This window comes from Carlito syrichta, unplaced genomic scaffold (assembly GCF_000164805.1).
Source record: "Carlito syrichta isolate Samal-C Ts95f unplaced genomic scaffold, Tarsius_syrichta-2.0.1 Scaffold314310, whole genome shotgun sequence".
Classification (NCBI taxonomy): Eukaryota; Metazoa; Chordata; class Mammalia; order Primates; family Tarsiidae; genus Carlito; species Carlito syrichta.
Window position 1 is genome coordinate 306,384 of NW_007258406.1, and position 13,203 is coordinate 319,586.

At 41.6% G+C, this 13,203-nt stretch overlaps 1 protein-coding gene and 1 pseudogene across 1 annotated transcript in view; one reads left to right on the forward strand and one right to left on the reverse strand.

Annotated features, from left to right (window-relative positions):
* Nucleotides 1-6,297: 6,297 nt before the first annotated feature.
* On the forward strand, nucleotides 6,298-7,412 carry LOC103273952 (annotated as a pseudogene).
* A 3,067-nt stretch (nucleotides 7,413-10,479) lies between these two features.
* The window catches only part of LIPA (lipase A, lysosomal acid type), a 41,472-nt gene continuing 38,748 nt past the window's right edge, over nucleotides 10,480-13,203 (reverse strand). The window contains exons 9-10 of the mRNA XM_021719214.1: nucleotides 12,390-12,461; nucleotides 10,480-11,044 (exon numbers count right to left, since the gene is read on the reverse strand). Coding sequence (XP_021574889.1) covers nucleotides 10,811-11,044; nucleotides 12,390-12,461 — 306 coding nt within the window. The 3' untranslated portion in view covers nucleotides 10,480-10,810. The remainder of the gene's footprint in view (nucleotides 11,045-12,389; nucleotides 12,462-13,203) is intronic.

Below are 13,203 nucleotides of genomic sequence, written 5' to 3' on the forward strand. Positions count from 1 at the left end.
TGTCTAGATGGTAGCAGAAAACAGGCACAACGCAGGCCCCTGGCCTCCTTATGGTGAGTTTCTTCCAATGAGACAAACTGCCCTCTCTAAGATCCTCCCAAATCTTACCCTTCCCCACTGCTGTTTCCACTTGACTTTTAGGGCAACCCAGGAACTTTCTTTTCTCTGATTTCTGACAGACATGATCCTAGCCTAGATGCAGCATCTCAGAGGGAAGAGGAAGGGTTTTTTGTTTGTTTCCTGCACTCTTGGGCCCCTCAGTGCTCCATAGGGACTACTAGAGTTCACTTTCTCAGTATTACACAAATTAATTCTGCTCATAAGCAAAATATCACTCAAAATTATCCTCAATAAAAGTTAAGTCAACCCTCAAATGCCTTACACATTGTTCTTCTGGTCTCAGCTTTCATGGTTGGGTGCTTTGAATGCTCTTGCAGATTTTTTGTTTTTGCTTTAAGTGACAGGCATTGGCAGGTTTGTTTAATTTGGATTTAGCTATCAGAAACATCTTCTTTGAGCCCCTAAACCCAACCAATCCAGTTTTTTCTGCTTCCATTCTCTATCACTGTTAACAGAATCGCCAAACACTAATTACATAAAGCCATGTACAGCAAAACCTAAAAGCCAAGGCTTCAGCCTGCTTTGTCCAGGCTCTCCCCTGTCACCTTGTGGCACTTTGAAAAATAGCAACTAGTTTCTTTGCTGTTCCTGCACATGGAGCAGACCAAGACAGAAATTTGTGTCAATATTTGTTGGGGCGGGCCCTTTAAAGTACAGGTTTTCCCCACTAGGTAAGTGTTCTAGGAAGCCATCGACATCATTGTGCCAGCTAGCCTTGTTTGTGAGAAGCTGCCTTCGGCTTCAGTGAATTTTTTTTTTTTTTTTTTTTAGATTCTTTCAATGAGTTTGCCCATTCCATGATGGGTGATTTACATGAACAATCTGCCCACGCCATGCTGAGTGTTCAGCAGTTTTTGACCAAAACCAGCATGACCCCAGTACCCCAACCTCCCTATTCACCTGATCTTGCCCAAGGTAGTTTTTTTGTTTGTTTGTTTTCCCCAATTAAAAAGTCCTCAAAGGGAAACATTTTGCTGATGTGGAAAAGATGAAACAAAAAACAGTAGAGCCACACTGAGATACCACCTAACTTTAGTCAGGATGCCATCATCAATAACTCAAAAAACAAGAAGATGCTGGAGAGGATGGGGGTATAGGAAACACATCTACACTGTTGGTGGGAGTGTAAACTGGTACAGCCTCTGTGGAAAACAGTGTAGCAATTTCTAAAAGATCCAAAAGTCAGCCGGGCTCGGTGGCTCAGCCTGTAATCCCGCCCCTTTGGGAGACTGAGGTGAGTGGATTGCCTGAGCCCGTGGGTTCGAGACCCGCCGGGCAACTTGGCGAGACTTCATCTCTACAATAAATTTAAAAAAAAAAAAAAATTAGCCTGGCGTGGTAGCGCATGCCTGTAATTCCGGCTACTAGGAAGGCTGAGGCGGAAGGATCGCCGGAGCCCAGCGGGTCGAGGCTGCGGTGGCCAGGAGCGGCCACTGCACTCCAGTCTGGGCGACAGAGTGAGACTCCAACTCAAAAAAAAAAAAGAAAAAAGATCCCAAAGTCGACCTCCCATACCACCCCACAATCCCCCTACTGGGAACATATCCAGAGGAACTCAAATCACTCTATGAAAAAGTTACCTGCACATGCATGTTTATTGCAGCTTTATTCACAATAGCAAAAACATGGAACCAACTGTACAGCCCATCGAAAGAGGACTGGATAAAAAAAAAATGTGGTACATATACACGATGGGATATTATACAGCCATAAAGGACAAAATTGTGAACTTCACATCAACTTGAATGGACTTAGAATCTATAATACTGAGTGATCTATCACAGAAACAAAGAACTGAGTGTCACATGTTCTCACTCATAAGCGGACTTTGAATCATAATACTGTAAGAAAGGGATTGGCAGTAGTGGGAAACTGCCGGGGATGGGGGTCCCACACCTCATCAACAAGGGCACCTGCATAATGAACATTTGTATACCTAACCCAGAATTGTACCCCACATCTTTAAAATTAAAAATTAAAAAGCAAACAGCAGAAGCACTAAAATGCATCAAAATCAACGAGTTCAAAAACTGTTTTGAGCAGAGGAAAAAGCATCTTAACAGATGTAGTGCATTAAATGAAGATTACTTTAAAGGTGACTGAAGTTTAAACATGTAAGAGGAAAAATACACAATTTTTATAAATGAATTCTGGGGTTTTTGAGTGTTCTCCTTTATAAACGCAGCTTTAATGTTCCTGCCCAACACCAAACTCCTCCTGTGGAGAAACTAAGCTTTGAAACGGACACCAACCCATTTCTGCTGTCAGTTTGACTGTAACTTGCTATTTAACCCTACCTAGTCTTCTTTTGACTCTCTGAGACTCAGTTTGTAATCTTTAGTTTTTAAAATGAGATCCCCACTTTTATGAGTCTTACATGTTATACAAACACTACACATCTCTGATATCCAGGAATACTAGTTTTGGTCAGCTAGATGCCCAAATAGCCTTTCCTAATTTAGGAAAGAAAAAATCATGAAAGTTATTGAGAAGAGAGGTTATATGACTGGTGACAGGCTTTGTCAATTACACGTTTTATTTTAGGGGAAGGGGAGTATCCAAAGACTTGGTGAATTGGTGCCAAAGAACTTTGAGACTGTGTTAAATAGTCACAGACTTGATTGTACTCTCAGAAAAGTGATTTGACCCCACTAATAATCAGACAGGAAAAGATCCCTGTCCTCCAATCCTGTCACAAAGACTGTGCCAAGATAAAAATGATACACAGGAAGTCATAATCAAATAGAGAAGAACAGGAAATTGTGTGGCAAAAGTCCTAATGCCATCTGTCAGAAATACCTGCTTCTGGGTAAAACCATTCTGATAGGTTAAGTAGAACCACACATCAAGCAACGCTTCAGAAAATTTAAAAAAAACCAACAATTTTGCTTTTTTTTTTAGCCTCAATTTAGAACCAGTATCTTTTTAAATGAATATTGAGTCCACACATCTCTTGAACACTCACTATGTACAAGGTGTAATTGTTTGGCACTAGAAGAAAACGTCCTAGAAGATACAGCTTATGATCTAAAAAGATCTATTCATCTAGCAGGCTATTTAATTTTGTGCAAATAAAAATTGTTTAAAGGTACAAGCTTGCCAAATTCAAGAAATGATATCATTTTAGTCAATACTTGATAGGGTTCCATTTTATTTTGGTCCATTAAGTTATACGATTTTTGGTCACACAACATATTGTGACCACTCTTTTTTTTTTTGAGTTGGAGTCTCACTTTCGCCCAGACTGGAGTGCAGTGGCCTCTCACGGCCATCGCAGCCTCGACCTGCTGGGCTCCGGCGATCCTTCCGCCTCAGCCTTCCAAGTAGCTGGAACGCGCTACCACGCCCAGCTATTTTTAAAATTTATTTTAGAGATGAGGTCTCGCCAAGTTGCCCAGGCGGGTCTCGAACCCGCAGGCTCAGGCAATCCACTCACCTCAGCCTCCCAAGGCACAGTGTGACTACTCTTTCAGCAATCCCTGTGACATAAAGTGGAGGACTAATAAGATTTTCATTGACCGGTTTTCCTGAGATGGTGACAATTGTAAGAGGAGAGGCCCCACCCCCAAAAAACAGAATTTTTTTTTAATCATGTATTTATTCTTACATGTTTAAACTTCAGTCACCCTCAAAGTACTCTTTGTTTGATGCACTACACCTATCCAGATCTTTTTCCACTGCTCAAGACAGTTTTTGAACTCGTCAATTTTGGTAACTTTTAGTGCTTCTGCCATTTTTGTTTCGCCTCTTCCACATTGGCAAAATGTTCCCCCTTGAGGACCTTTATCATCTGGAGGAACAAAAAAGTAGCTATGGTTTGTGTGAGACAGAGTGAATAAAGAGGGTGGGACATGGGGGTCATGCTGTTTTGGGTTTTAAAACTGCTGGACATTCAGCGCAGTGTAGGCAGTCTGTTCGTGCAAATCACCCATCATGAAATGGGCAAACACATTGAAAAAAATCTCCAAAAAAAATTTTTTTTTACACTGAAGCCAAAGGCAGCCTCTCACAATGCTATCTGTTACACTGATGCCAATGGGTTACTAGAACACTTACCTAATGGAGGAACCCTGCACTATAAGGGACCCACCCTCCAAAAAATAATTCCAGGGTTTTTTGAGTCCCCCCTCATACTTTACAAAAGACTCAGAAAACCAGTAGAAGATACAGATGAAGAATGTGGGGATATCAGCTCCCCTCAGATATTCCCTTGATGCTCCTATTAATCCAGACACTGATGCATATTTGCTTTTAAACACTTTATATTTTTTATCCATTCATGTTACATGTAAATAGGCACTTCTACTGATATTGCTGAAACTCTCATCAATCTCTGAAAACATTTAAAGCATATAAAACCATTCCCATTCAAAGGTATACCATTGCCTATAAAGCAGAGAAAACAATACTCACACTACCTGTCAAAGGGTTGATGCAAAGATCAAAGCCTTACGAGAAAGCTTTAAAACCCCTGGAATGCACAATGTTAAATGCAAAGTATTATTTTTAGTACTACTAAGACAATTTGGCAGAGAAAGAGTTTTGCTTAATTTGGAATGAAACCTGAAATCTGCATCTAGTACAACACAATAAAATACTCTTGAATGAATGACTTTAAACAAAAATCAGAGTAATTACTACTCAGTGTTGCCTTTCAGGTGCTACAATAGATCAGGGTGACTTCTATTTTGAAAATCACAGGCAACCCCTCGGGTCTCCTCCCACTCTGGGGCTTTTCTGTCCTCTCAATAAATCCTGCTTTTTAAAAAAAGAAAAGAAAATCTCTCCATATGTTAAAAAATGAATAACAAGAGATAAAATGACAGTATATTTTAGATATTTACGTTTAGCAAACTAACACTTTTAACACCCACAAATACAAAATAATCTTCATCATTTGGAGATAAGGTCATTAGTCTAAATTTTTATTCTTAATAGGTGTGAGGTCTGGGTTAAAACCTTTTGCACCCCCTAACCACTCCTGACCTATGCCCAAGGGTCCAGTCACTCATTTACCTATGTTAACAATAATAACAAAAATCACACAATTTATAAAGTTAGAAAAGAGAGCTTATTTCCTATAGAGAGTTACAACCCACAAGGCAGGCGGTTATTCTGCAGTCTGAAAGGCAGGCACTTCAAGAAGGAGGGCTTGGCCAAGTAGGTAACAGGAGGTTATTGAGTAGGTTACAGGAGAAGCTTTGAATATTCATTAAGTTGGTCTTAACACATGCATGTACTAAAGAAAAAAGAAAAATGCATGGAATGTACGACCCACGTTCACCTTGGGGTGAAGACTTAACATTTAAATGTGTTATAACTATGCCCTATACTCAAAAGGTAAGGCAGGGACAAAAAGGCACTCAAGTGTTCAGCCTCTATAAACCAGCCAGAACCAGTCCATGGTCAGTTGTCTTTTTATCAGAAAGGTACTGAAATCAGTCTCTTGTCCAGTCAAGGCTGTAGTTACGGTTGGTGGAATGGGGGTTGCGGGGGGGGGGGGTTGGGGGCAGTTTGTCAGCTTCTGGTGGAAGATAACTGCCAATTGCTTTAATGTGACTTATCTCGAGGTCAGTGCTTGTTTAACGTGAACACTGGTCAGTTGTGTCTAAACTGCCAAAAAGACTGCTCTTAGATCATAATAATGAGGCGTGTCCAATCTCCCATCCCATCATGGCCAGAAACTCCGTTTTTAAGGTTCCCCTGGGGTCCCCTTGGTCAAGAAGGGTATAGTTGGTTGGGGAGGCTTTGTATTTTATTTTTAGTTTACACTGATTAGACACATTTTTATTTTCAGGTCACATTTGGGGGACAGCTATTTCTTGAGAACGTTTTTCAGATGTTATCCATTAGGCAAGAATTGATCATAACTTGAATAGAAATAACCACAGCCATGGCTGGCCTTACCTCTCATCCGATGGTCAACTGACTCATGAAGCAATGAAGTTCTAGACCTTTCCTGGAGCACGGCATTAGAGAAAGCCTCCTCACAAAAAGAAAAGTGAGGGGGCGGGGAGGCCGAGTTTAGGAAAGATTAGCTAGCAAAGCCAAATATGCCCTCTTGTGGCAAAGGAAAAAAGTGTTGTTGTTGTTGTTTTTTCCTGACAGAGCCCTGGATTCAAAACCGGTCCAGGTCCAGTCCTCTCCTCAGTCTCCTGCCTCCTCTTTCCTTTCAACATGATAGATGCCGCTGTGTTCTTTGCCAAGGACTTCCTGGCAGGTGGAGTGGGCACAGCCATCACCAAGACTGTGGTAGTGCCCATCAAGCTGTCAAGCTGCCAGGTGCAGCATGCCAGCAAGCAAATCACTGCAGATAAGCAACACAAAAGCATTATAGACTGCGTGGTCCATATCCCCAAGGAGCAGGGAGTCCTGTCCTTCTGGCATGGTAACCTGGCCAATGTCATCAGATACTTCCACACCCAGGCTCTCAACTTTTCCTTCAAAGATAAATAAAAGCCGAGCTCGGTAGCTCAGCCTGTCATTCCAGCACTTTGGGAGGCCAAGTGGATTGCAGACCAGCTCAAGCAACTTGGCGAGACCTCGTCTCTACAATAAATCAAAAATTAGCTGGGCATAGTAGTGGGCACCTGTAGTTCCAGCTACATGGAAGGCAGAGGTGGAAGGATCGCAGGAGACCAGCAAGTCGACGCCAGGGTAGCCATAAGCGTGCCACTGCACTCCAGCCTGGGCGACGGAGTGAGACTCCAACTCAAAAAATAAAAAAAGATAAATACAAGCAGATCTTCCTGGGTGGTGTGGACAAGAGGACCCAGTTTGGGTGCTACTTTGCAGGGAATCTGGCATCGGGCCACATCCTTGTGTCTTGTGTACCCTCTTGATTTTCCCCTTACCCGTCTGGCAGCGGATGTGGGTAAAGCCGAGCTGAAAGGGATTGCCTGGTTAAGATCTACAAATCTGATGGGATTAAGGGCCTGTGCCAAGGCTTTAACGTGTCTTTGCAGGGTATTATCATCTACCGAACTGCCTACACTGGTACATACGATACTGCAAAAGGAATGCCTCCAGATCCCAAGAATACTCCCATCATCAGCTGAATGATCGCCCAGTCTCTCACTGCTGTTGCTGGGTTGACTTCCTATCCATTTGACTCTGTTCGTGGTGGCATGGTGATGCAATCAGGTCGTAAAGGAACTGACACCATGTATACAAGCACACTGGACAGCTGGAGGAAGATTGCTGGTGACCAAGGAGGCAAAGCTTTTTTCAATGGTGCACGGTCCGACATTCTCAGAGGCATGGGTGGTGCTTTTGTGCATCTTGTACGATAAAATCAAGGACACGTAAGTTGTTTCCCAGTTTTCCCCCTGTGAATACGCATGTTGTATTATGTAACACAGCTTGAGCATACTTGACAGACTCGTGGCTGTCTATCAATGTCATCTATTTACTGGTTGAAAATGGGAAGTAATAATATTCATTTGACCAGATTTCTTTTAAAGTCACTTCCATGATGATGATGGGACTCAATTATGTTTTGTATTTCAGTCAGTCCTGATGAATAACAAATTTAAAGAAATAAAAAGATCAAAAATACCAAAAAAAGGGTTTTTTTTCTTTTGTTTTGTTTTGTTTAGAAAGTAGGCTTTATTGAGAAGACAGAAAAGCTCCCAGAGCAGGAGGGGACCTGAGGGGGTTGCCCTGGTTTTCCTTTATTCTCATTTGTGACTTCACTTCCCCTTTTAATGCTCATGAGAAGAGAGCTTCAAGTTGGCAGAATATCAACTAGTCCTCCTCACACTGCAGGTCTGTGGAGATCTTTGTGTTCTGCTCAAAAGAAGATGCATCAAAGCTGTTGGGAAAGAACAGAGTCACAGCCCTTATCAAAATGGAGCAGGACTTATTTTGGCAAAAGCTCCAACTCTCAGCCAACGATGAAACAAAACTATGTGAATGAAGCCAGGATTATAAGGCTACCAAGGACCTATGTAGTTAAGTCAGGGCAAGAGGCCACCAACAAAGGCAAGTGCTTGTTGCCTTTGCCAACTGTATAAAGAACAGCTGTGCAACATCCCACCTTTAGACTGATGCACCCACTTCTCTTTAGAAAAATCCCCAAAGAAAACTTTGGGATGACAAAGAGAAAAAACAGTCAAGTGAAAAGGTAGATGCCAGAATGCATCCCTTGTTCATTCCTCTGTCTGTTGTCTGATGTATGGGAACTTGACAGACCATGAGTTCTCAAGGGCATCTCTGGGAGCCTCTCATGGCAGAAGCCAAAGCTGGAGTAACCAAGTCACCTGTGGTACCAAAACCATTCTCTGAAAAGCTCTCTTCCACTATTGGTAGAAAACAACAAATAAAAACACCCACTCACTGTCCCTTTCTTTCAGTCCTACCTGGTACGATATCTGTACCTGGTTGGCTAAACCAGTTTACCTTGGAGAAATAAGAAAGAAGGGTCCTTTGGGGGACATGGGGCCAGCAAGAAGGGTGCCACTCAAGATGCACATCCTTTGCATGTAGTCCAACTGTACCCTTTTTTATGGATTCCGTGAACCCTAGCGTTGGTTCTTAGACCTTTCCAGATGTTACTTGTACATCTAGCTTCATTGAACTAAAATTGTTTTTCAGACATTTTGTTAGTCCACATATATTTATTGACTTACCATATTCCAGACTGTGTTAGATTCTGGTTATACAGAAATTAGTAAGATATATCCTCTGCCCTCATGATCACAAAGTAGTAGGAGATCACACTGAGCCTCAAATCTGTTTTGGGAGCCCTCTTGTGTGACCTATCTCTGCTGACTTTGGTTGTCCCATCTGTTCAGGGGAGGGAGTTGGATGGACAGTCTTGAATCCATCTGTGATCCTGCCTGCAGCTGGCCACACCCTGCAGATGGAGCTAATCACAGCCTAGTTTCCACTCAGCCCCCACATTAGTGGAGAACATTCAAAGCTAGTGTCTGCCAACTATCCCCCTGCCCTCCTTAGGCTGGGGACCATTCTCTCTTCCCCATGGAAAAGGAACAAACATTCATGAGCAGTATCAGTGAGGTTAAGAGGAGGATGAAGGAAGAGGAGATGAGAAAGAAAAGCATAATCCTGCCAAGAAAGAAAGGCAAGAATAGGATGGCTATTAAAGAAAAGAGAAAAGAACATACCACACACATTCCTTCAGGCCTGTGAGGCTTAATTAGTTTTATTGAAAACTTAAGACCCTTCAAAAGTTACAAAGTAGTATTATTCTGCCTGCATATATTATTCAATACCAAATACTGTGCTGTTATTGCAGCTAAAGTAACTGTATCAGAAAAACATCAATTGTCACATCTTTCCTCAGAAAGTGTCATAAAGAAACATCATGCAAGAAAAGCAGATGAAAATAGGCTTCCCAACATATGGAGCAAAGCAAGTATATTAAGAATATGGACATATATAACTAAGAAACAGAATAAGTCCCTGAGCTGAGCTTTCATCTGAAAACATTTGCATCACATTTCATTTCAGTGAAAATGAACTAGGACACTTCTCATGGGCAAAAACCATGGGGTTCTGGCTTCACATGGACGTCAACACTGAGCCACAGCAGCTAGTTGAGAGGGTGCATCAGTCTCAGGAAAAATAGTGTCATCATCTTTCCACAGGACTTTTCTTCTCAGACAAGTACAATTATGGCTTGCCATGGAATCTGAAGTTCATAAAAATAGATGGTTAAGTGTATCAGTCTCCGAGCTATTTAAAAATAAGTTTTAAGGAAAAAAAACAGTGCAATTTGTTTTTAAAGAGTTCAGAAAATTATTTTGCTTGGTCTGAGCAATTTAAACATGTGCTAAATAATAGCTGTCACAGTTAGGTTTGATAAAATGCATTGTGGAATCTGTACTACTGGCACAGCTAGGATGTTACAAGATTTGAGTATGCACTTACTGCATGAAAACATGAAAAAAGGTACTTTAAATCCCTACATATAAGACCACTCAACTGGAGATCCCTGTAAGGCAAGGAGATGAGAAGTGGGTACTTTTATACTGAGCTCATGTCCGTGACAGATTTACCAATGAGCAACTCAGTTTAAAAAGCTCAGTCTGTAATCCCACACCTTTGGGAGGCTGAGGTGAGTGGACTGCCTGAGCCCGCAGGTTTGAGACCCGCCTGGGCAACTTGGCGAGACCCCATCTCTACAATAAATCAAAAAATTATTAGCTGGGCGTGGTAGCATGCGCCTGTAGTTCCAGCTACTTGGAAGGCTGAGGCAGAAGGATCGCTGGAGCCCAGCAGGTCGAGGCTGCGGTGGCTGGGAGCGGCCACTGCACTCCAGTCTGGGCGACAGAGTGAGACTCCAACTCAAAAAAAAAAAAAAAATTCCAACACATATTAATTTGTCCTCTGTGGGGGTAAAAAGTCAAGATAGTATATTTTAAATTGTAAGGATAAACAGAATGGCTATAATGACCTTTTCACATGCTAGTGATATTTTTTTAAGACTTAAAGAGATAACACTATGGTTGAGATACTAGTTTCATATTCAGTCATAATTTTAAAATAGCTAGTGTGTTTCTCATTGTAACTAGAGAGAATTGGGCATCTTCAAAGTCATAGTTTTCTTGGATATAAAAATACAAAAGACCTGGGAAAGAAAAACATGTATTTTACAGAAATTAAGCAAACACATTTTCATATGACTTAATCACTGACTTCATGGTACATTTCTCAAGTTTGGCTTTCACTGGTATTTCCTCATTAGATCAATAATTTCATTATACAGTCGCCATGGGGCATCGATGCCCCAGATAAAGTCAAGATGCTCCCACTCTGGAATGTTCTTGTGGTACACCAAGTTGGTAATCTGAGTCAGTAAGATATTCATGTCGGTGACGTCTGCGAGCCAGTCCTGACCACCACTCCAGACTGCAGTGGGCACAAGCATGTCTTTCACATTGTATGCGGGAGGGTAACTCTACAAGAAAAAGGAGCCACAGAAAGCTTTGTTGTTTTAACTTTCAAGATCACAACACTATCTCCATTAAACACTGCTAGTAAATTTGATAGCAGAGACTACATTTTGAAAATCCCTTTCAGTATACTTTTTGAGTTAGCACTACTAGCACAAAAAGGAACTCTAGTTGAAAATGAAAGAAAATTAACCATAGTCACTGCTAGCTATGGAGCTGCTACCCTATGCTAGGCACCGTAGTAAGTATTTAAACCCTGGTGAGGAAGGCGTTGGTCTCCCAAGGTAGCAGAAGTAAAGCAGTAGAGCCAAGTGTTTGGGAAGGGGCATACCCTCCTACATATTCTCTTTGGGTAAGAGACAGCTCACAGAATTTGCTTTTGTTTTTTTAAGGAAAGAGACAAGGTCTTGCTCTGTTGCCCAGACTAGAGTGCAGTGCCGTGATCATAGTTCATTGCAGCCTCGAACTCCTAGGCTCAAGTGATCCTCCCACCCCAGCCTTCAGTATAGCTGGGACTACGAAAGCATGTCTGGCTACAGTCATAAAACTATTCTCTCGGCTGAGCACTCTGGGAGGCTAAGGTGAAAGGACTGCCTGTGCCCATGGGTTCGAGAACAGCCTGGACAATTTGACATAGATCTCAACTCTACAATAAATCAAGAAAAACTAGCCGGGCATGGTGACACATGTCTGTAGTTCCAGCTACCTGGAAGGCTGAGAAAGAAGGATCACCTGAACCCAGCAGGTCGAGGTTACTGTGACTATAAGTTTGTCACTGCCCTCCAGCCTGGGTGGCAGAGTAAGACTCCAACTGAAAACAATAACAACAACAACAACAACAACAAACTATTCTCTTAGCCTCAGTTTCTTCTTTTTAAGTCAGAGATAATCAAATTTATGTCATAGGCACATTCTGAGAACTAAATAAGAAAATATAGGCAAAGTGTCTCACACTTTAGTACATTTAGTGCTCAGAAAAATGCTAATTTGATATATACAGGGAGGAAGGGGCTTATGTAATCTGGCCAAGACCCTACAGCTACCAGGTAACAGACCTAGGATCAGCTCACTCTAAAGCCTGTGTTCATGACCACTCTGAATAACGCATGATAGTGACAGTTCTCATCTAGAGTCAGGGGAAGGTCAAAGTGAGGCAGCCCAGCCCACAACATAACTAACTGTAAAACTTGGGTTGTTCTAGAATGGACTGAGAGAAAACAAACAACGTCTAGTCAAGTCTCCCAAACACTTCCCATAGCACCTGAGCCAGACCAGAATCCTGACAGGTTAGGCTTGCCGCCTTGAGGAAGCTCTCAGAGCCCTAGTTAATAAAAACACTGAAAATTTTACCTGGTTGTAATGGAAATAATTCTTGGCACTGCTTCCCCAGTCAAAGGCTTGAAGTTTTTGGAATTTAAAAGTCTAAAAAGAAGATAATGTGAGAAAAAAGTTATCTAACACCCAAGTTTGAGATACCATCATGGTTTGCTGAAGATGTTCACATTCTTAGAAATCAATGTTATACTAATATCCAGATTTATGGATGTTATACTAACATCCATTTCGAAACTATTATTTACAATAAAATGGCATTGTTTTGTTCTTTTTCACCGCATGATCCAATTTCTCATTGTACAATTGTTAAGTAGCTACCATCTGACACAACAAAGTAGCCACACACATAGGCTTTGAATTATTCTAGATCAACAGAAGCTCCTGTTAGATAAACTTTCCACTGACGTTTTCCACTGAAATTTGCATCTTAAACCTTTTCAAAGGGGAAACCATTTTACTTGGGAGATACACACACATACACACACACACACACACACACACACACACACACACACACACAACACATACACACACATACATATATATATAACTATAATATATAATCGTTCCTCCATATTGATGGGTTCCATATCTGTGGGTTTTGCAGCTGTAGAGTCAACCAACCTTAGATTGAAACTATGGGGGGGAAAAAACAATAAAAGTTAACAGTACAATAAAAAGAATACAAATTTTAAAATACAGGTTAACAAGTATATATGGAGACTCAGAAAGGGGAATGGGTGGAAGGATGAAAAATCACCTCCCGGGTACATTGTGCACAGATAGGGATGGTGGGGACACTTAAAGCCCAGATCAGAAACTATCTACA